The sequence below is a fragment of the Petaurus breviceps genome, unplaced genomic scaffold (assembly GCF_028583685.1).
Source record: "Petaurus breviceps papuanus isolate PSGF00001 unplaced genomic scaffold, PetGlider_PUasm1.0 188, whole genome shotgun sequence".
NCBI lineage: Eukaryota > Metazoa > Chordata > Mammalia > Diprotodontia > Petauridae > Petaurus > Petaurus breviceps.
The window spans coordinates 23,292,474-23,316,271 of NW_027185804.1; the positions used below are offsets into that span (position 1 = coordinate 23,292,474).

The window sequence follows — 23,798 nt, forward strand, 5'->3', positions numbered from 1 at the left end:
GATGGATGGATGGATGGATGGATGGATGGATGGATGGATGGATGGATATATGGATTGTTGTTTGTTCTTCATTCTTGAAGAGGACCATGACATCGGGAAGGTGATACCATGACTTTCAAGCGAATTGGATTTAAGTGAGGGAGGGCTATGCAAAGTCACCAGCCTCACTTTGTCTTCTGGGACATCTGGAGACATCTGGTGACATCTGGAGACATCAGTGACAAGATATAAATCAGTATGACTGGAAGTGGCCCCTTGTAATGTTAATGGGATATAAGATCTTCCCCACCCATTAATAGACCTTATGGGAATCCCATTAAGGGAAGCTTGATTAGAGGAGGCTTGTTTGTTGTTTTTTTTTTTTTTTCAGGAAGGCCAACACCTTTTGTTACTTTGTAATTAGGCAGTGGGTCAAGAGGATTGTGATGTCCTCTGACCCTGAAGAGGTACATATATACTCTTAGGTTAGAATTTTACTTTGAGGCTCACTCATTGGAAGTGTTCTTGTGATTTGACCAGATGAGAATCTGGGTAGCTGTTAAGGAGCCCCCAGGCTTTGAAAAACCCAGATGCTGGTGCTTCTTTCTCTGGTAACTATGTATGTATTGCCTTGGTCAGACAGTTGGATCTTTCTATTGATCTGTGTCAATTTCTCAGACAGTTAGAAGCCCTTTTGTTGGTCTTTATTTCTCTGCTTGTATTTTCTTTGTTTGGATTTTCTCTGAAGTTCAGGGTGATGACTTTTCCCCAGAACTCATGAATGTAATTTTAAAAGATTGTTTACCCATCCTTGCAGATATCTTTCCTAGTAAAGCAGCTCTAAGAACCCATGCTAGCAGCCATCCTAGGTATGTGATTGCTGTTACACCCCTAGATGGATGGATGGATAGGTGATAAGTAGAGATAGATATATAGATAGATGATAGGTAAAGATAGATACATAAAGAGATAGATGATAGGTAGATATGATAGATACATAAAGAGAGATGAGACAGTGAGGGACACTTGAAACAACCTAACTGTCCAGGAGAGAAAGAGTTAAATTGGTTTCCATTAATGTACTGTGATACAATTGGGACCAACAAATATGGGGGAAAAATATCTGGAAAAGAACTTATGAAATAGCACAAAATGAGGAAAAGAGAACAAACAGAAGGATAATTAGTATTTATACATCAGCTACAAGTTTTATAAATGGAAAAGTGAATGGGAATGAAGGACCAGCAAAATATTCAATGGACACTTTGAGAGGCTGACTGAAAAATTATATTTTCTGTATTTAAATTAGTTAATTTAAATGGGCACAGTTATAAAAGTATGTTTATTTCATTATATTAATGCTGAATATTAAATTAGTAAAAAAAAATCATGTGCATTAAAAAATAATCTGTGGGCTGGAGTTGCAGGATGCATGCACAAGATGACCTAAGTCCAATGGATCCAAGAGAGTTGCTACAGGAAAAAGGGAGGCATGTGACTCTAAATTGGAGGACCTGGATTCAAATCCTGCCTCTGACGCATATTACCTGTTTGACCTTGAACAAGTCAACCTCTGGACCTCAGTTTCCTCCTCTGTAAAATTAGGGAGTTTTAGACCAGATGGCCTCTGAGGTCCCTTCCAGCTCTGGACCTATGTGAATATCTTAATATACAATTTTTCTGTGGCCTGGATAGAGCGTAGTTTCAAGGGAAATAAACTGAGGTTGGGGGTGGCAAGGTCAAATAAAGAATCCAACCCTAAATCATAGAAGTCAAGAGGTTATTTGTATAGATAACAGACAAGTTGGTTGTAAGCCATAAACCCCAACAAATAAGCTCTTGGTTTCTGAAGCGTGAGACAAAATAAGTTTTATGTCTATGGGTAGCTCGACTACACACTCCATAGACTAAGTCCTTTTAACAACATTATTCATGACTTTCATCCTCATTGGACTTCTGTGAGAGAACCATAATAGATTATAGGGTAGATTTAGAGCATAAAGGGACCTTAGAGGTCAGCTCATCCAAGCCCTTCATTTTACAGATGAGAAAATAAATTAGTTTGACTACTTAAAAGCCTCTTCAAAATATTCCAATGGAATTCAATACTTAAATAATTAAGTGCAATTACATGAGCATTTATTTATTTTGAAATATTTGGGTTTTATGTTACCTACATTTCCAAATCTGTATACACACACACACACACACACACACAGCCATCTGTTATATAAAAGTGTTTAGGGGCAACTAGGTGGTGCAGTGAATAGAGCACAGGCCCTGGAGTCAGGAGGACCTGAGTTCAAATTTGACCTCAGACACTTGACATGACTAGCTGTGTGATCTTGGTCAAGTCAATTAACCCCAATTGTCCTGCCTTCCCCCCTCCCCCAAAAAAAGGATTTAAAAAAGAGAGAAAAGGCCAGAGTTCCACAAAACTGACCAACACATGAAAAAGAGCTGACATTATATGCCATCTTCCATACTTATAGTTTTCTATCTCTGCAAGGAAGTGGTGTTGTTGTTAGTCATGTCTGATTTTTTCATGACCCCATTTAGGATTTTCTTGGCAAAGATCCTGTAGTGGTTTGCCGTTTTCTTCTCTACTTCATCTTCCAGATAAAGAAACTGAGGCAGAGTTAAGTGACTCACCCAAGGTCACACAGCTAGCAAATAAGGTCATGGCCACAACTCAATGAGTAAGCAAGGTATCTCCATAGGGGTCAGATTGAATGACAACCATTTCAGCGGTTAAACTTTAAAACAGTTGACAATCTTGTGATTTTCTTTAAGTTTATATCTAATGCATGAATGTTAATTCCCCCCAGGAGAGGAAATCAATTAGAAATTAAATTAATTGAAGTCCTGTTGACATGTTACCCATCAAGGCTAATCCATTGTTTTAAATCAGATACTCTGACTTTATTGAAGCCATTAGTCAGTCCTAAGACTGAATAAAAATGATTGAATTTCCACAAGCACGTTCCTAATAAATGTGGCTACAAAATGCCTTCTTTGTCCCATATACGGCCCCTGGGAAACAAATGAAGGGTGTCTTCTCTCCACCCCCCTCTTTCTGCTTTTCAGTGCCAGTCTGTCCCTTCCTGAGCCAGTGTCCAGTACCTTGAACTTCTGTAAGATGAAACAATCTGAGGGAAAAAGCATTCACCCTAAGGGGCTCGAAATGTGTCTTCCTTTTCAGCCTTATTTGTATTTTAAAAGAAAACCAGGGAGAAAAAATTACTTAAAATGAATTCATCACTAATAAAGAAATTCTAGGCATCAAAGGTAGGGTAGAATGATTTGGAAGCTGTTCACACTTCTAGCAGTTGTCAGATTTTGCCATATATTGGTGACCAGTTCTGTTTATGGACACAGCTCTAGAGTCAAAGTCAGAAAGTTTAGTTTGGAATCCTTTCTCTGTGACTCTACTATCCATGTCATACCGGGTTTCTTTCTCTTTCCCTCTCAAGGCTTCCTCTTCTGATCAAATAAAACTAATGTGTATAAAATACTTTGTGATCTTCAAACCATCCTATGAATGTGAGCTATTATTTATTTATTTTGCTGTGGACCAGACCTATGATTTCCTCGGTATAAGACATTCATGTTGTGGAAATTCCCTTTGCCAATTCCAATCAACACCTACTTCACAATTTACAGTCTAAGACCCAGCTAGTGTGTGTCAGATGTTACTTAGCACTAGGGCAGCTTCCTATCTACAACTAAGCTATTGTCAATATTTATAAAATGGCAGACGTGAACAAGATGAGCTTGGAGGAGGGAGTGCATTACAGGCACATAGGGGACATCTGGGGACATCTGGTAATGGAGTGTTCTGTGTGAGGAGCCTAAAGAGGATAGAATGAACCTAGCTAAATCTTCATAATAGATGATTGATTGGGTATCTTGTAGTGTTCAAGGATAATTATTGTAGCCATGACGTTTTATCACTCAAGATTGGGCTGGCCATGGATTTAGCCTTAGACCTACCCTGCAAGTTGTATATTTTTGTTTTTTAAGGGGGAAAAAATGAATTCTTAACATAAGCTTTTTTTCTTAAGATTTCCCAAAAAGTGGAAGCAAAGCTCTGATTGGCTGGGGATCCCAGGTAGTTGGACTCCAATTAATCCAAGAGATGAGCTTCCTCTTTAGACAAAAACTGACCTAGAGGACCTCTGAGGTTCTCTCTTTCTATGAAAACCTCAGATTCTGTAATTGAGATTTTAAAAGGATGTAAAAACTGCTGTATGTTATGAGTTTTGATGTCAACCCATTACATAAAGGAAGGATTCCTAATTAAGTGAATTTTTAAATATATTACTTTTCATTTCCTCGTTCTCATAAAATATAAATGAGCTAATTCAATGCCATGAATATGAATGTGTAGAATTAATATGTTGTGTAATTCTCATATTTATAAAGCACAGAACTTCATTGTGTTGCTGTAGTCAGGGAGACAGGACAGTTGAACTATAGGTATAGGAAGGTAGCAGCAGTTGCCAACGACTCTAACAAGGGTACCAACCTCTTCTACATTCTCAAGCTGCCCAGAGACTGTATAGAAAAGGAGGGGAGCCCAAGCCTCTGAGATGGTATTCCTGAAATTAACCCTTATAACTGTGATTATGGAACTGAAAAGAGAAAAATAAGACAGCTGGATGAGACCTCATTGTGTCGGTAACATGGCTTCTGCTGGCGTTCCCCTGAGTAGTGTGTGTCTCTAGACAACATCTTGTGTGTTGGACTGTGCTGAAAGCTGCTAGAGGTCTTAGACACAGAGAACCCTGAAGAGCCAGGAGATGATGGCTCTGCCTTACAAAGGTAGTGTGGTACTGTCCCTTCTTTTATCTCTCAGGTATGTCTTCATTAGTGACTCTAGAACCCTGACACACATTGAGAAAATCCGTTTTTTTTAAATCGGTGTATCTATTTTTAAAAATATTATTAGCAAATAACTATTGTTTTTTTTTGAAAATTTTTTATCACCAAACTGTTAGAAAATATATAGGCAAATTGGCAGTAGAGAGGAATCATATAAAAAAAGTACTTATGAAATAAGTTTTCATTGATTTAAAAGAATATCTTCTATTGCTAAGATTTGAATGAAATCTCCTAATGCTAGTGTTTGAATTGAAAGGGATGGTCTGTAGGACCTAGTCTTCCATCTGTGATTAATTCTGTGATCTGTCACGTCATTTAACTTAGTACCTTACTTTCCCCATCTGCAAAATGGGAGTGATACCTATATCCAGGGATGACCTTTGCCAAAATGATAAAGCAGACCACGTTTGTAACACCCCCAAGTGTATCCCCTCTGTGTGGTTTTGATATCCATGCTCTTGCTCATCCTGCCCTCAGGCTGTTGGGGTTCTACCCATCTAGGGATGAGCAACTAGGTGGCACAGTAGATAGGGCACTAGGCCTGGAGTCCTGAGTTCAAATCCAGCTGCAGACACTTTACTAGCTTTGTGACCTTGGGCAAGTCACTTCACCCTGTTTGCCTCAATTTCCTCATCTTTAAAATGAACTAGAGAAGGAAATGACAAAGCTCTCCAGTTTCTTTGCCAAGAAAAATGCAAATGGGGTCAAGAAGAGTTGGACTGAGATGATTGAACAACAATATTGTGTTTGCTATATGCCAGGCCCTGTGCTAAGCTCTGGAGATAGAAACTTAACAGTTCTTATCCATACATTCTCCTGGGGGCATGAGGCAATCTACCAAGGAAACTGAGAGGGGCATGGGTCTAACACCTGGGGATCAGGAAAGACCTAGCAAGCATTATTTCCAGGGGATACTCAGTCTTTCAGAGATTTCTCAGCACAACCAAACAGAAGAGTAGAGAGACAAGAACCAATAGAAATGAGTGACTGAACCTGGCAAAGGGGGTTTCGATCTTGGGGGGGAGCTGGTTTCTGGTCCCAGCTCTGCCACTGGCTACTAGTGAGACCTTCATAGAATTCATTCCTCTCCATCTCATTTTTCTCTTTAAAGTGGAGGGCGCTATGAAGTTAGCCAGTTTCCTCTCCAAAGGGAAGTGGTGTTCTTTAGGTGTGGACCAAGACATACAATGTCAGACACATCCATTGGGTTGTCTTGCTTTTCTTACTTGTGTTCCATTGCCACAAAGGAGGGTCTATATATGGGGGAGGTGGGTTCCATGATAGAATGTTGTTATTTTTTAATGCAAAAAATAAAGCATCATTTTTAAAAGAAATAGCAGAGGTTAAGACTAGATAGGACCTGAGGTCCCTTCCAATCGAATGTTTTGTAAAACAGAGAGATGCTGTCTCATAGAAACCCACAGGAAAATAGATTCAAAACCCACACTTAATGCATGACCAGTACTTAGCATATATCAACTAATTAATGTTCAGAAATCTCTCCAAAAGAAAAGACAAGTGTCCTTAGCTATTTGCTATCAAGGACAAGGGGAGAGACTGTCTGCATTTCATATAGGCTGAGCCATTCATGAGTCAAGGATTTTCGGAAATGACAGATAGATGTAATCCTGAAACTCTTGATTGTGGTTTAAGGGACATGGGGCCTGCTGTGTACATAGGTGGCACCTAGCAGAGTGGTAAAACTGTGCCAACTGGAAAATTACAGCCAACATTTATCCAGTACCTACTGTGTGTCAGGCACTACAAATTAGTGAGTTCTGCTTAAAAGTTGGAAGACCTGGGTATGCTTCCCAGCTGTCATTTACTAGGTATATGAGTTAGTCTTTCTGAAGAAGCCTCAATATAGGGATAATGAAAGAAAAGGAGAAGGGGACAAGCATTTTTTAAAACTCCTACTATGTATCAGGCATTGTATTAAGCACTTTGCAAATATTAATTCATTTGCTAAGTAATAAATCTCATTTGATAAATGATAGGTTGATAAATCTAATAAAAATATTATTGATCAAATGATAAATCTAAAAATGTTATTGATCAAAGAAGATAATATGTATTAAATGCAACATGTTAAAGAATTTGTGGGGGCGACTAGGTGGCACAGTAAGAGCTCCAGCCCTGGAGTTGGAGGACCCAAGTTTGGTTCCAGCCTCAGACACTTAACACCCACACAAAAAGAGCTAGCCGTGTAACCGTGGGCAAGTTACTTAACCCCAATTGCTCTCCAAAAGGCAAAAAAAAAAAGAATTTGTGAATGATGTTGACAGTAAGCCTGGATTTTCAGCCCCTTTGGTAGATGAACTAGGATGTGGTACGGGGAATAGGAGAAATGGATTCGGCTTCAGGAGAGCTGACTTTGAATCATTCCTCTGCTATGTTCTAGCAGTGTGACCTTAGACAAGTGACTTCCTTTCTTTGGTCATCAGTCTACTTATCTATAAAGTGAAGGGTGTTAAGTTAGGTTATCCTCAGTGTCTCTTCCAGCACCTAAGCCAACGAATCTCATAACAGCACCCTCAAATTCCATGTCTGACAGTAGGGAGAAGTCGACTGTGCAAGTCACAGATCTTGGCATCCTCCTACACTGCAAAACCTAGCACAGTGTTCTCCCACATGGTAGGAGCTTAAAACACATTTGTCAAATGAATGAAAAGGATAACAGAGGCTTAGGGGAAATGATGTCTCACTTTAGCTAAATGAACTCATTTAGGTAAAACCTTAAAGCACTATAGAATTCGTAGCTATTGTTATTTCGCAAGGCAGCTGTGGTCTCGTGAAAAGATTATTGAAACTGAGACCAGCCTAGACCTGGATTCCAAACCTGCTTCTGATATTTGCTGACTCTCCAACCCCAGGCAAGCCACTTACCCTCTCTAAATCTCAGTTTCATCAGTTGCAAAATTGGAATAATGCCGGTGACATTTACTTCTTGTAAAGGATGAAAGACAATATAGGTGAATCACTATATAAATTGTAAAGCCTTGTGTAAATATATTTACTTTTCACTTTTTTACTTGTGAAGAAGCTTAATAATAGACAAAGAGCGGGCCTTAGAGTCCTTAAGATGTGGGTTCGAGTGCTGCCTAAATTTCAAACAGGCTGTGTGACCTTGGGTCATTCACTTAACCTCTCAGTGCTTGAGACAACTCTTTAAGACTCTTCTAAGTTGATGAGAAGTGCTGACCTTCTCTTCAGGAGGTTGATAGAAGGTATTTCCTCGCTCCCTGTATCAATTTAAATCAGAATTCAGGTCGCTATTCTCTCCTGATAGCTATAAACTTATTATAATTGTCCCTTATCTGCTGTGTAACTCTGGGAAAGTTGTTTAAGCTCTGCCTCAGTTTCCTCACCTGTGAAATGGAGATAATAATAGCACTTACTGCACAGGGGTTTGTAAGAATCAAATAAGATAATACCTGTGAAGTATTTTTCAAACCTTAAAAGTACTATGTAAGTGACAGTTATTATTTTTTTAATCATACTAAAAAATCAACCATCAATTATTTCCTAAATAATGCACAATTACTTGAGAACTGACTTTTGCTTTATCCCACAGACCGAACCTGAAATCATAGAAGAAACTAACATTGACCGAGTCAATGAGCCTCGAGGCTTCCCAAGGTCACGCCAGGTGAAAGGTCATTCGGAGACGTCCACCCTCAGTTCTCAGCCGTCCATTGATGAAGTCAGACAGCAGATGCACATGTTGCTGGAAGAAGCATTCAGCTTGGCCTCCGCAGGCCATGGTGGGCAGAACAGGCAGCAGGACACTTACGGCTCGGCCCAGCACTTCCCTTACTCTGAAGTGGTAACGAGTGCGCCTGGGACCATGACCCGGTCAAGGGCTGGAATGCAATGGGTGCCTACCTACCGACCAGAAATGTACCAGTACAGTTTGCCGAGGCCTGTAAGTATCATTTCATGTGTTCTCCTCAGCCCAGTCATCTTACATCAGAGAGACTCCTGTCTTTGGGGGAAGGCCAAATTCATTCTTGGGTAGCACTGCCTTGATGCCCCATGGCCGCCATATTGTAACGTACTGAAAAGAGCCCAGGATTTAGAATTCCTAAGAGCCCTGGTTCCAGTCCTAAGACCTGATATTTGCTGTCTATGTGACCTTGAACAAGTTGCTAAGCCTCCCTGAGATTCAACTACCATATCTTTTAAATGAGGATAATGATAGTTATACTACCTAATTCACAGGGTGACTTTGGGAATCAGATTAAGCAAGACATGTAAAGAATTTGACCAACATTAAGGCCCATACAGATGTCACCTGTTGTAAGGGGTGAGGAGGTTAATCAGAGATCAGTTCCCTGACATTATTATTACCAATGTACCTTGACTAATGTCAAACTGCAGAGAGGAAATGTGGTATGACATTATGGTTCGTGTGGATACTGGCCCATTTTTTACTCCAAGCCCTTCCCCTGACATAGGCTAGCTGTGTGACTATGCACAAAGGGAAAGCAGTGTGGTACAATGAATGGAGTCAGAGGACCTGGGTTCAAATTCTACCTCTGATAGCTGTGTGACTTTTGACAAGTCATTGAACCTCCCTGGGCTCCAATTTCCTTATCTATAAAATAAGGGATCAGATTAGACAACTTCTGAGATTCCTTCCAGCTCTAGACCTATGATCCTATGGTTCAAATTCTACCTCTGATGCTTAGTGTGTGACCTTTATCAAGTTATTGCATTTCCCTAAGTTTCCTCATCTGTAAAATGAGGGGGTTGGACTCAGTGGCTTCTGAGGCCTCTTCCAGTTCTGGACCCATGATCTCATGATCCTAAGTTATGTAATTTCTCAGTGCCATCAGGCAACTCTCCAAGACTATATATTGCCAATGAGTTCCCACTCTGCAATGATGAAGTGAATTTCCATTCAGGGAGTTCCACTTTGATGAAATCAAAGGTTGAAACCAAGGTGGGGGGAAAGTCCTGTTGCTTCATCTTATCATAGCAAGGAAGTGACACTCTGGGTTTTTGCAGTTCATACTAATGGAGTGTGAGCTCGGGCAGGTTCTCTGAAGCTAGAAATGCTTTTTGTATGAGTTGGTCAATATATTGTCTGAAGGACAACATGAAGGCAGGCTCCTCACCAAATAGCAATGACTTTTGGTGACCACAGCAAACTCATGGATCCATCTGCCAACGTCTAGAGGAGTCATGACCCTCATCATTAGAAGGCAATCCCATACTAAGTGGGAAGAGACCTGTCTCCAGAGTCACGGGACCTGGGTTCCAATACAGATGAAATCACATCTCAGAAGCTCAGAGATCTCTAGAAAGAAAGAAGCTTAAAAACCACCTAGTCTGACTTCCTCATTTTGCCAGTGAGAAAAATTAATCCCAAAGGGGTAGAATTTTTCAGTCACACAGGTAGGAAGTGGCAAAACCAGAATTTGAACTCAGCTCCTGTGACTCCAATTTTAGTGATATTCCACTGTACCAAAGTATAAAGTGCTATGATTCTTGGGTGATGTGTGTATAAGGTGCCATCAGGTATAAGAAGCAATTTTTTGCAATGCATTTTCTTTTCTCCCTCTAATATAGAGAATGTCCTTTAGCTTTTGCTTTCCAAACTTTGAAAAATGTGTCATATGCTAGTGCATGAGACATTGGATTTCATCTTTCTCTTTGTTTCCCCTTCTGGTTTCTCACAGATCTTCTCCCTCAGTCTCTTCAGTATGCCATGCCTATGGTGCTTAGCCTTTCTTCTTTCCCCTGGAGCTTCTTTAAATCTCTCTCAGACACCCTGTCTTTATCAGGAGTTCCATTCTGGTGCCCTGCACGCTGCAGGCAGTTGACAAATGCTTCTTTGCTTCCCATCTTCCTCTCTGAATATCATTTCTCTTTTCCAACCTCCTGACTTGAGCTTAGGCCACCAAATATTTCCTCCTCACCCAGTTCTCAAGTTATATCCCCTTCCCATCAAATGAATTCATGGCCTCATTTCTTTCTCTTTTCAATTCCTTCCCATCTCTACAATGCCCTGGATGTGGAGTCAGAAACTTGGGTGCACAGAGAGATCCTCTGATTCCAAGATGACTCATTGAGTTGACTTGAAATGTTCTGATTTAAGGAATCAAAGGAGATCTTCAGACTTCAGAAAGAAAAGCTTAGGAGACCAGGATAAAGGACGCAACTAGTGATGATCAAGAAAAAATCACAACTCACTGAAATCACATCATAGTTCAATGGAATAATTTTTTTTTCCCTTCAAAACCATCCTGGACCATGTGAAAACAAAAATGTTATAAAATAATGATGGGGTAGTAGAAAGGAGATGATAATAAGAGGAGGCGTCTCAGCATTATATCTCATTAAAAAAGAAGGCCACCTAAAACAGGTAATTACTGATCCACAGAGTATCTGAGGGATCAGAAGAAGAATGAAATTAAAAGACAAGGTCTTTGTTATCAGGATTTCTTTTTCTTGCCAACAACACCTTCTGTACAAATTTTTATGAAAGGAGAAAGTGCTTAGCAATTCACAGTGGAAATGATGATTCTGAATACCAGCTATTACAATGTAACCTGTCCTATTATAATGGGAGAAATCAATATAAATGGTGGCCATCCGAAACCACAGCTATGATTACCTTTCATTGTCGCCAGAGAGGGGAAGGCAGCCATCACAAGGTCAAGATCAGAGCCTTCCCCCCAGGATAATTGAAAGCCAGTGGTTTTAAATGCTGCTGGCAGGGCCAATGCCATTTAAATCATGATAAAGGTTACTCCTGGCAATTTGAAATTTTCTGTTCTGCAGTCTGGGAGACTTTTGATCATGCTTTACAGGTGCAGTCTGCGGGAAAAAAATGGACTAGATACCTAATGACCAGTCAGAGTTCTTTTACAGTGTAATAGGTCTTTGCCAAATAGAGGTAAGGGGAAAAGATACTAGGAAAGTCATTGGGTTTATCTACAACATTGGAGCAAGGGGATGGCTCCAGCTGGAGGCAAGCCCTCTTCATTCATGAACCAAGAGTATTTAGGTAGCAATCAATCAATAAATATCTATTAAGTGCCTACTATGTGTCAGGCATTGTGCTAAGCCCTAGGGATACAAGGAAAGACAAAAACAGTCCTGCCCTCAGTGAGGTCACATTCTCATATGAGAGAATATCTGTATGTGTGTAATACATATGTTATATATAATACATAATATGTATATTTATATACATGCATACACACACATACATATATGTGTGTGTGCTAGGTACTGTGATAAGCATGGGAAATACACAGATTCCATTCCCCCTCCCCTCCAAGAAAAAAAGTTCTACCCTCGAGGAGCACACATTCTATCTGTAGAACAACATGTACACATGTAAAAATATATAAAGTAAATCTATATTGGGGGAGGAAATCTGTAGCAGCTGGAGGAATTGGGACAAACTTCCTGTAGGAAAGGCACGTGAGCTGAGCTTTAAAAAAAGTAATGGGTTCTTAGGGAGAGAAATCAGCCCCTTTTGTGTGTTGCCTTCCTCTTCCTTCTCCCCCTCTTTTATTTCGAAGCCTTCTCTCTTTTCTACATGCACACCCTTTAGGCTACACTTTGCTATAGGGCTCTGTGTGTGTGTGTGTGTGTGTGTGTGTGTGTGTGTGTGTGTACACACACACTTCTTTCTTTTATCCTGCCTTCAAGGTTACCCTCAATGTTTATTTTAACCTGATTTCATCTGAATACCGTACAATACTGTACAATCAGTCATCAAGTATTTGTTAAACATCTAGGGAAGCTAGGTGGTACAGTGGATACAGTGTAGGGCCAGAAGTCAGGAAAATTCAACTTTGTGAGTGCCAATCTAGCCTCAGACATTTATTAGTTGTGTGACCCTGGGCAAGTCACTTAACCCTGTTTGCCTCAGTTCCTCAACAGTAAAATGAGAAGGAAATGACAAACCACTCCAGGATCTTTGCCAAGAAAGCCCCAAATAGGGCTGAACAATGACTCAACAACAAAATTATCATGCTAGTAATCTGAATGTTATTAGCAGGATAGAAGAAGGCACACAATGTGACTTACGCCTAGCCTAATGATCCCTCCCATACCCCCTCAAACAGCCTTGTTGTTGCCAGCAAGGCTCTGGGTCAGGAACAGACCTGAGAGTTGACATTGGTCAGATTCTCCTCTCCTCTGTTTGCTCGCTAAGTTTTGCCCTCATCTGTTCTGTTCACTCCTGTATCTCACTCCCCTCAAACATCTATGCCAAGAGTTTGGCTGTAGGGTTGGTTTGAGTATGAAGAAAGTTTGGCCTTCTAACATCAGGGCCCTTACTGTATGCCTAGAAAAGCTGTTCAGAGCATGGAGCTCCCTGGGCACACACGAGGAGGTCAGGATCTGTATCACCTCCAGTGAATCCTGATAGTGCACAGAACCATCAGCTGCTTCTTTTCTCCTCTTGGTTATTATATACAGTATGGATATTCTTAGACTCAATGGTTGTTTGCTTCCTTTGGCCCAGGAAAGAAAATGCAGCAGACATGCTGCTGGCTTCGGAAATCTTAGTCCAAATCCTTCCCCTGCTATTAGCTACCTATGTGACATTGGATAAGTCATTTATGCTCTCAGAGCCTCAGTCTCCTCATCTGTAAAATGAAGAAGATGGACTGGATGACCTCTAAGCTCCCTTCCATCTCTAAATCTATGGACCTATAATCAGAGTGGAATAGTAAACTCCTTTTTATGAAGCTGGGGAAAAGGGTTTTATGTTCATTAATTCATTCAGCAAAGTTTTTGGAGCCCTTCAGCAAGTCCCTGGCTAAGCATAGGAGGGGATAAGGAGATAAAAGAAAACATCTGACCTCAAGCATTCCTAATTGAAGAAAACTGAATATTTCCAATTAGCTAAGAGATGATTATGTCAGAAGGTCTAAGAATAGGAAAAAACCAAATTCCCTCTGGGCAACTTTATATTCATCAGACTCATAGCCATCACCCAGAAAATATGAGGAAATAAGTCAGCCAGCAAGAATTTATTAATATGCCAAGCACTATGTAAAGGGCTGGGAGTACAAAGAAAGACAAAAACATAATCCTTGCCCTCAAGGAGCTCAAATTCTAATAGGGGAGATAATATGCAAATAACTTATACATACAAGATCTATGCACAGTGTTAATTAAGAGGAAAATAATCTTAGAGAGGAAGGCACCAGAACCTGGGAGACACCAAGAAAGATTTCCTGGTGAATATTCAGTTTTCTACAATTAGGAGTGTTTTCTTTATCTTCTTATCCCCCCCTGTGTTTAGCCAGGGACTTGCTAGGGGGTTACAATAAAACTTTCCTGAATGAATGAACAGCTGAGTCTTGAAGGAAGTCAGGGAAGTAAGGAGGTGTAGACAAAGAGGGAGTGCATTCTGGGTATAAGGGATAACCAATGAAAGGATTAAGTCAGGAGATGGAGTGTCATGTGTAAGAAGAGCATATAGGGGGCAATATTGCTGGATGGGAGAGTACTTAGAGAGGAGTAAAAGGTAAGAAGATTGGACCAGTAGGTGATAGTAAAGTTCTTAAAGGCTTTAAACGCCAAACAGAGGAAAGACCACTCCATGTGCTGCATATAAGAAGCCACCATAGCTTGGTGGACTCTTGTGGAAAGAGCCCAGTATGTGGAATCAGGAGATGACCTCCAGAACCCACCTTCTCCCACTTAGTAACTGGGAGATCTTGAGACAATTGCCAAGGCTCCCTTCATTTGCAAGATTGAGGAAAATGCAGACCCCAGAGAGACTTTGTTGCTTGCAATAGTTGTTATTCATCTTGTTGGGCATCAATTTGTTGAGGCACCTTTTGTGGTTCCTGGTGGGCCATGCCAGATGTTGCTTTTAAGCAACAATCTCTCTCTAACAGGAGAACTATTCCTCTGACACACTGGACGCAGTCTTAACTCCCTCAAAGGAAAAGGCATACAGTTTCTGGAATCTGGAAAGAGATAAGAGTTCTAGAGACAGCCAGGTGGTACCTGGAGTCTGGAAGACCAGCCTTAGACACCTTACTACTCGTGTGACCCTGAAAAAGTCACTTAACCTCTCCTTGCCTCAGTTTCCTCATCTTTGAAATGGGGGCATTAATTGCACCTACCTCATAAGGCTGCTGTGAGGCTCAAATGAGAGAGTATTTATGAAGTGCTTTGCAAACTTTAAAGTGCCATAGAAATGCTAGCTATTATTATTATTCTAATGACTCAGTGCTAGCCTAGTCAGCCGACCCATTGCCCAGAGTCTGTCATCATCAGTTTCAGGTTTAGTCCCGACTAAACTCTCTCTTCTACAAGAAGCCTTGCCTTTGTTGTTATTAGTCATTTCAGTCATGTCCGACTCTTTATGACTCTGCGGTTTCCTTGGCAAAGACACTAGAGTGTTTTGCCGTTTCCTTCTATGGCTCATTTTACAGGTGGGTTTAAGAAGCCATCTTTAACCCCTTTTAGTCCTAGTGATTGTTGATTATTTCCTACTTATCCTGTATATAGTTTGTGTTGCATATAATGGTTTGCATGTTGTTTCCCCCCATTAGATTGTAAGCTCCTTGAGGGAAGGGATTTTTTGCCTCTTTTTGTATCCCCAGTACTTAGTATAGTGCCTGGCACATAATAAGTGCTTAATAAATGTTTATTGATTGATTAGTTGGTTGATTGATACGGTGAATTCAAATTTCCCTCTGACACCAGGGAAGGGTGTCTCCCTCATGGAAGAAGACTCTACCCTATCTAGTTCTGTTGGTGGCAAAGTGGCTGGCAAGGAGACGGCAGGGGAATAAGGTGAAATATAGCTGGAAACACCTGGATATAGGGCCTCATGTTGTGAGGTCCTCTAGTATAAGTCCTGTCCTAATAGCATCCTTGGTCATCCAGCTTGGAAACCTCCAGTGATGGGAAGCCCACTATCTCTTGAGTCCTTCATTCCACTTTTGGATAACTCTTGTGTTTAGGAACTTTTCTTCTGTGATGTCATCAGTTTGGACATATGCTTTATTGATACAGATCACCACCACCCCCTGTGCCCATCCTGTGTGTCCTCCAAGGAGTTCATAAAAACAGGGTCCACCGAACATACTTTTTTCTCTTCTGACACCATGGAGGTACCAGTGGCACAGTCAGACCTATAATGCTTTGCCCATATCCTATGATCAACCCATCTTCTCTTCCTGACTATTGTACTCATATTCCCTTGTCCTTCCCCTCCTAGACAGAATGAAGGAAATGTTCCCTAAAGGTCAGAAGACCCAGGAAGAAATTGTGCTTAAAACATCAGTTTGGTCCCAGATCAGGCCCTTCTGCTGCTACCCAGCTCTGAGGAAGCGGTAGAAGTTCTAAGGAGCCTTTTTCCTTCACGGGTAAAAATGCCTCCTTGGAGGCCCCAGTTTGCCATGTTAGCAAATGAAAGCCCAGGACTGGCTTCAGAGGTTAAGCTACATGTCTCCCTTCCCAAGCAACTTCCCCTGGCCTTCTCTCTAGATAGAACATTTGTTTGATTTTTAAATTATGTTAGTGTTTGATTGTGCCCCTTCCCCCACTTCTGCTATTTGTAAAAACCTCAAATAAGAGAGAAAAAAACCTCTGTAGACAGCGTAGGTGAGGAGAACGAGTAGCTATCAAAATCCAGACCCTGGCAAGTCTATTTCCATTTAAGATCAGCCAACAAGCATTTAGTCAGCAAGTATGCATTAAATGCCCACTCAATAAAACGCTAGTGACATGAAGACATGAATGAAACAGTTCCTGCCCGCGGAGAGCTAGTCTATGATGTGTATAAATAGAAATATGTGTAAAAAGAGATTCATGGTCATTTTGCTGGGGAGGGGGTACTAATACTGGGGGATCAGAGAAAGTGGCTGTTGAGCTGGACTTGTAAGAGACAGATGGGAGGAGGGCATGCATGGTAGGGCTGGCAAACAGCCTATGCAAAGATGGGGAGATAGGAGATGGAATACTTCATGTGAGGAGCAGCAAGAGAGTCAGTTTGGCTGGACCAAAGAGCATGTGAAAGGGTTAGAATAATTACACTAGAAAGGGAGGTTGAGGCTAGGTTCATAAGACCATAGATTTATAGCTGAAAGAGACTTTGGAGGCCATCTACCAATTTACAAATTAGGAAACTGAGGCCCAGATTGATTAAATGAAATGCCTAAGGTCACATAGGTGGTAAGTGAAAGAACTAGGATTTAGAGTCATTTTAAAGAAGATGAGCAAATATAATAATGTACAATATGGACTCTTTTGGTTGGTGGGTTTCAGTTTTTTAAGTAGTTTGGAGTGTTGGGATTTTTTTCGTGAACATCATTTTCTTGTTTCTTTCATTCAGGCCTACAGGTTTTCCCAGCTTCCTGAGATGGTCATGGGGTCCCCTCCACCTCCGGTACCTCCCCGGACTGGTCCCGTGGCTGTTGCTTCTCTCAGACGGTAATTTACTATTTTTATTTTGCTCTATTTGGAGAATCTCTCCATCTCTGGGGCTCATTGGGCTCATGGAAGCAGGAGCAGTAAGGTGCTGTATGCTTTGACCAGTCATCTGACAAAGAAATGAGAGTTGCCTCTAACCAGTTCCCTGGCAGGTTTTGCCAGAGGGCACTTAGGCAACACTAAACATGCCCTGTGTCCAAAGGGCTCAGTGTGTTCCAACAGAAGGGGAAAATAAAAGGAATGGAACACATTTCATGTCTTTTAAAAAAAAATAACACCAGAATCAAGAAGAAGATGAAAAGGAAGATAAGATAGAGAAAGAAAAAGAAAAGGAGGGGGAGATGGAGCAGGAGGTCAGTGTTGGATGTACCAGATTCTGAGTCTCACCAGACAGGTTGGAGGGGAGGGGAGGAGAGAAGGTGCCTTCCTTGGAAAGGGCTCTGCCTTTGTTTTCTCCAAGATGAAAGTGTGAAACCATCCACAAAATCATACTGACTGGTGTGAGGAGGACACTGAATCCCAATCCCAGAACAATCAGACTTTCCTTTAAAGAGAGCTCAGCCCTTTCGAAACTTTCCAGGTGACTCTCCATTTCCCATAAGCAACTCAGTTGGGTTTCAAATCCATGGAATATCATGGTCCTGTGCTGGGTACCTCCAGTTTACACACACACACACACACGAGAGCATTTTTGTATACTATTTTCTCCCATTAGATTGTAAGCTTCTTGAGGGCAAGCATATCTTTCTCATTTGCATCCTCAGAGCTTAGCATAGTACCTGGCACAGAGTAGGAACTTAATAAACAGTTATTGAATTGAATTGAAAACTAAGAACCTTGGGTTTTAATCCTAACTCTCAATGTGTCACTTTGAAGTCCCTCCCCTTTTCTGGGTCTCAGTTTCTCCAGCCTCCTCAGAGCAGAGCAGCGGCCGAAGGGCCTGATTCTGCCAAATGAGGATGTTGGACTAGAGGATTTCATAGACTCGGGATTTAGAGCTAGATTTTGAGATGATCTAACATTTGACAGTTGAGGAAACTGAGGCCCAGAAAGGTTAAATGACTATCTTCAGGTTATAAAGGAAACAATAGCAGAGCTCAGTTTCAAACCCAATTCTTCTCTCTCCAAATCTAGCTTTCTTCCTGTTTGTTTCATGGGCTGCCTCCACATCCTAAGATGTTTGTGAGAGAGTCACTCCCCTCCTTAATTCAATTCTGGGTATATTATTCTGGTAAAGGACATCAATCAATTACAGAGTGTCCAGGGGAAAGCTGCCAGGAGGGTGAAGAGCCTTGAATTCCTGCCCTGCTAGGGGTGATTGAAGGAGCTGGGAATGTTCAGCCTGGAGAAGGAGGAACTGAGGAGAGAAGCATCTTCGAGTAATTGCTGGACTCACACTTGGAAAATGGATTAGAACAGTTCTCCTGAGCCAGAGGGCAGAGCTAGGGACCACGGGTGCAAGGTGCAAAGAGGCCAGTTTCAGCTTTTGGTCAGGGAAAGCTTCCTAACAAATTGAGCTATCCCCAGATGGAATGAGTTGCCTCAGGGAACACTGTTGGGCCCCTCTCAGTGAAGTTCTCTTAAAGCCTGAATGACCACTTGTTGAGTGTGGAGTAGATGGAATTCCTGTATATACAGGTTAGTCTAAGTAGCTCTTGATGCCCCTCCAAGCTCCAGAATTCTGATTTTGATGCTGTGAGCTTGGGGAGCTGATTCCCAAGGGCTTTGTGATCCGACAGTTAATTACAGTGATACAGTATCCACAGAGAGCAGAAGTCAGGGAGGAGAGAGGACCAGGGGCTGATAACCAAGCAGATGTCCTCCAAGGGCAGCCACAAAAAGGAAGCCTGCACTAAGGATGAGGTCTACCTTTCAACCAAATTGGATGGAAAAATATAGAATTGGGATTTTCCCTAAGTGGCTGCATTCCTGGATGATTTCTGGAATAGGTCTAGGTTTGGGCATCCCTCCCACAGGTTAGTCAAGAAGCATTTATTAAGCCCTTATTTATTATATATTATTATAATTACGTAATATAGAACGACAAAGCAATTATATGATATTATAATTATGTTATATATATATAGTATAGTTGTATAATAATATTATATAATATTATACATTATTATTATTATTATTATTATTATTATTATTTATTAAGCCCTCATTAAGCCAAGTCCTGCATTAAGCCCTGGAGATAAAAAGGCAAAAATAAGGTCCCTGTCATTAGAATGTCAGCTCCTTGAGTTCACATTCTAATAAGGGAGAAAACATGTACCCACACACATGTATCTGTGTAGTTGACATAGCCATCGTAAATGGGAGATACTCTCAGAGTAGGGAGACCCAGAAAAGATCTGTTGTAGAAGGCACAATCTCCAGCTTCCTTCATGATTCAGCTCAAATCCCACCTTGTGGCAGAGACCTTGCCCAGTCTTCCACATTTCCAGTGTCTTGCCTTGGAGTTTGCCTCCCATGTATAGTAGATATATAATGTGAATGCACAGGAGGCAGAAGGGAGGAGGGAGATGCTAGAAGCGTGAGGGATGGCCAGTTCAAAGGCACCCTGTCATGTATGAGGAACAGCAGGAAGCCCAGTGTAGCTGAATTGCTGAGCTTGTGGAGGGGAAGAAGGGGCCCAAGTTGGAACAGTCTTTAAAAGTCAAACAGAAGAGCTTAGATTTGCTCCTGAAGGCTATGGGTAGTATCTTTGTACGCTGCCACTCAGGGGCTTCCAGGGGTGTTTTTCCAATAGTCTCTTTTTCCTTCCTGCCATGCCTAGGACACTGGGGTTTGGCATCTGCCCCTCCTTCCTAGCCTCTTCTTCATTCTTTTTTTTAAATTAATTTATTTGCTTTTTTGGGGGGAGGGGGAAGGGCAGGGCAATTGGGGTTAAGTGACTTGCCCAAGGTCACATGGCTAGTAAGTGTTAAGTGTCTGAGGTTGGATTTGAACTCAGGTCCTCCTGACTCGAGGGCCACTGTTCTATGCCACCTAGCCACCCCTCTTCTTCATTCTTAGATAACAGACACCCTCAGAAGGCAAGGAGCAAAGCCGCATGGGCTTGGATGTTGGGGTGCAGGGTTCTGCCACCAACCTTATCTCCTTCGTGCCTTGATTTGTAAGGCAACCTTAGTTTGAGGGCTATCTGAAATAAAAGGCAGGGGGTATGGAGTTGGGGTCAAGCTGGGCACTGTCACTGAGGGGAGGGGGCACCTCCCCAGCCCTCAGACCCCTCCCCCAGCAGGCTCCCTGAAGCAGTCGGGGCATTGTGAGCACTAAGTGGAAGAGTGGCATGTTAAACTGGGTGGGAAGTGCGAGTGCCACTGCCGGGCTCTGCAGCTGCCTCTGAAAGCGTGAGTCCCGGCGGCCACAGTGCCCAGCCCCCGCGCCAGGCTGCACCTCCTCCTTTCTCAGCATCAACCGGAATGCGCCACAGCAGCCTTGGCAGGCCTGCCTCCCTGGCCCATTAGCTCACTTCCCAGGTGCTGCGAGCCTCCCGAATCTTGGCCTGATGCTCTGGGGTACAATGTGAGGTCCCGGCTAATCCCAGCCCAGGCTTTTGTCTTCCCTGCATCACACCGTTCCATCGGCAAAGGTGTGTGGGGGAAGAGGAGGGAGCGGGGAGGGTTAGAGCACTCGCTTCAAACGAAGCGTGCTCATTGGCTGCCAGTGATGTCATCGGTACCTCGCTCAGGCATCCCCAGTTAATACAGGGCACTAATTGCTTTGTGCATTTTTTAATGTGAAAATTGAATTTGGTGGTAACTAGCAAGACGCCCAAGTCAACCTTAGGGGACAACTGGACTTGAATGTCTAGAAATGACCCAGTCTTGGGCCTTACCTTGTTCTCCGAATTTTGCTGTAAGGTTATACCTCCGTGGCCGTGTCTGAAAACACAAGGTTTCTTTTATTTTCTTTTGTAAATTTAGCCATTGTGACCTGCTTGGGAGCTCAGACAAGTGTAACCCAAGCCCATCAGGGAGAGTAGCCAGGAAGCCGAGGAAGGTGATTCTGCTGGTATTTCTTTGAAGCTGAATACCGCTTCCCTCCCACCCCACCCTGGAGCCAGCCCTCAATGCACCTTCCCTGTGCTCAGGCCGCCATCCTCTAGCTGAACTCCATGGAGATGAGCTGACTGCCGTTCCCTTGGAAACCCTAAGTAACACTGCTTGCCTCCTCCCAGGTCCACTTCTGATATTGGCAGCAAGACAAGAATGTCTGAGTCCAGCGGCCCAGAGCAAGCCCAGCTGCACGATGGCACCCCCTTTGCCCAGGTTTCCAGAGGCCCGGTCTCTGTCACTCCCTTGGACCAGTCTGCTTTAAATTACTCAGGTAAGAAAACCAAGAGATGGAGTTTTACCTCACCGAGGGGGGCCACGCCCAGGTAGACACAGTGGCTGCCTCTATCTCAGGGGATTACACTTAGCTCTGCCAGATCACTACCCTTTTCCAGTTGGCATATTCTCTCCCACTTCCATCGTGCCTGTGCTAAGTAACAGAGAGGAGTACTTTCCGAAGCTTGGACCAACTTTAGGAATCACTGGCCTGAGAGCCAGTCAAAACTCGCTCAAATGTTTGTAGACAATCACAAACCTTATTTATCTTTATTTTTATATTATAAAATATATTTTTTATTTTATTTATATATTCTATGTTATAAAATCAATCCACCAGCATTTATTAAATGCTTTGTATGTGTCAGTCACTGTGCTAAGCCCTGGGAATAAAAAGGAAGTCAAAAATGGTTCCTGCCGTCCCAGAGCTTACATTCTAATGGAAGAGACAGATGAAAGGTAACAAAGGGGAAGATGCCAGCAGCTGGTGGGGAGGGGAGATACCCAGGAAAGGCCCATTGGAAAAGGTAGCATTTGCTCTGAGTCTTGAAGGAAACCAAGGATTCAGAGAGTCAGGAATAAAGAAGAACATTCCAGACCTGGGGCACAGCCGACAAAAAGGCATGGGGGCAAGAGGCCGAATGTCCTGAGAGAGGAACGGCCAGGAATACTGGAGAAGACTGGAAAGGCAGAAAGAGGCAAGATTGTGAAGAACTTTACAGGCTAGAGGACTTTGGATTTGGTCCTGAAGGGAACAAGGAGCCCCTTTAGGAAAATCTTTGGAGGCTTTCAGAGGATGGATTGGAGTGGAGAAACTTAGGGGGGAAAGAATTAAGAAAAGTGATCATGTGAAAGGAGTGTAGCAGCCATTGTGAAGAGAGAAAAAAGAGCTGGTGACTCATTGGACATATAAGAGTGGCAGCAAAGTTTGAAAATGCTGTGGCTGAGAGGATGACAGTGTCTTTGGCAGTAATAGAAAAGTTAGAGAAAGGGGAGGTTAGGGGGGAATCATAAGATGATAGACGTAGTTGGAGGAGACGTCACGGGCCACCTACTCCCATCCCCTCATTTTATCGATGGGGAAACCAAGGTTCAAGGAGGTTCCATGACTTTACCCAAGGTCAAACAGACAGAAGTGGTAGAGCTGGGAGGTTAACCCAGGTCTTCTGATTCCAGGTCTCACGCTCTTTAAAGTCATTCTTTTTGAAGGGGCGGCCAGGTGGCTCAGCGAGTAAGAGCACCGGCTCCAGTGTCGGGATGACCGGGAGATAGAATCCCGGGCTCAGATACTCAGCACCACACCCAGAAATAACTGTCCGTGTAACCTTGAGCAAGTTACTTAACCCCAATTGCTTAAAAAAAAAAAAAAAAGACATCCCTTTTGGGGAAAATGGTTCTCCTTGTGTATTAGGCTTGTAAAATACACCCACACATACACAAAAAAAAGGGCACAAATCAGTCACAGGTGAGAACACTTATTGAGCACCTATTGTATACAAGCGACTAAATTAGGCAGTTGTGAAAAAATCATTAAAACACATAAGACAGACTAACAGTAATTAGTGTGAATTAAAACCAACTAAACCCCATCTTTTTTTTTTTTTGCTTTTTGCTTGGGGGGAAGGCAGGGCAATTGGGGTTAAGTGACTTGCCCAAGGTCACATGGCTAATGTTAAATGTCTAAGGTCACATTTGAACTCAGGTCCTCCTGACTGCAGGGCCAGTGTTCTATTCACTTCATGCCACCTAGCCTCCCCTAAACCCTCATCTTTTAAAGATTTGTCTCTTCTTTTGCCTTGTGGATAAATTGGTTTATCTTAAAGAATCTTAATTTTTTCCCTCCAAAGTTTCTCCACTCCATCCTCTGTAAAGCCTCCAAAGTGATTTTCTCAGAGCAAGAGTCTCATCCCTACTCAATAAACTCCAGTAGCTCCCTGTTTCTTTCTGGATAAAAAACAAAGTCCTCTGACCTTTAAACTGTGGGATTTTGCTGCTTAGGAACCAAGTGATATGCTACCATGTGGCCTTTTTGAAATTTATATAGTTTACACACACACAAACATATAGTTTTGACTGTATAAAATACATAGTTTTGAAGTTTATATAGAAGCTATGTATGTATATATATGCAAATGTGTATAATATTTGTGTGTATGTAATATATAAATATATAAT

At 42.2% G+C, this 23,798-nt stretch overlaps 1 protein-coding gene across 1 annotated transcript in view; it reads left to right on the forward strand.

Annotated features, from left to right (window-relative positions):
- Positions 1–23,798, forward strand: part of KIAA1549L (KIAA1549 like) — a 297,003-nt gene that overhangs the window by 260,856 nt on the left and 12,349 nt on the right. The window contains exons 17-19 of the mRNA XM_069091091.1: positions 8,438–8,788; positions 17,189–17,286; positions 21,473–21,621. Of these exons, the coding sequence (XP_068947192.1) occupies positions 8,438–8,788; positions 17,189–17,286; positions 21,473–21,621 (598 nt within the window). The remainder of the gene's footprint in view (positions 1–8,437; positions 8,789–17,188; positions 17,287–21,472; positions 21,622–23,798) is intronic.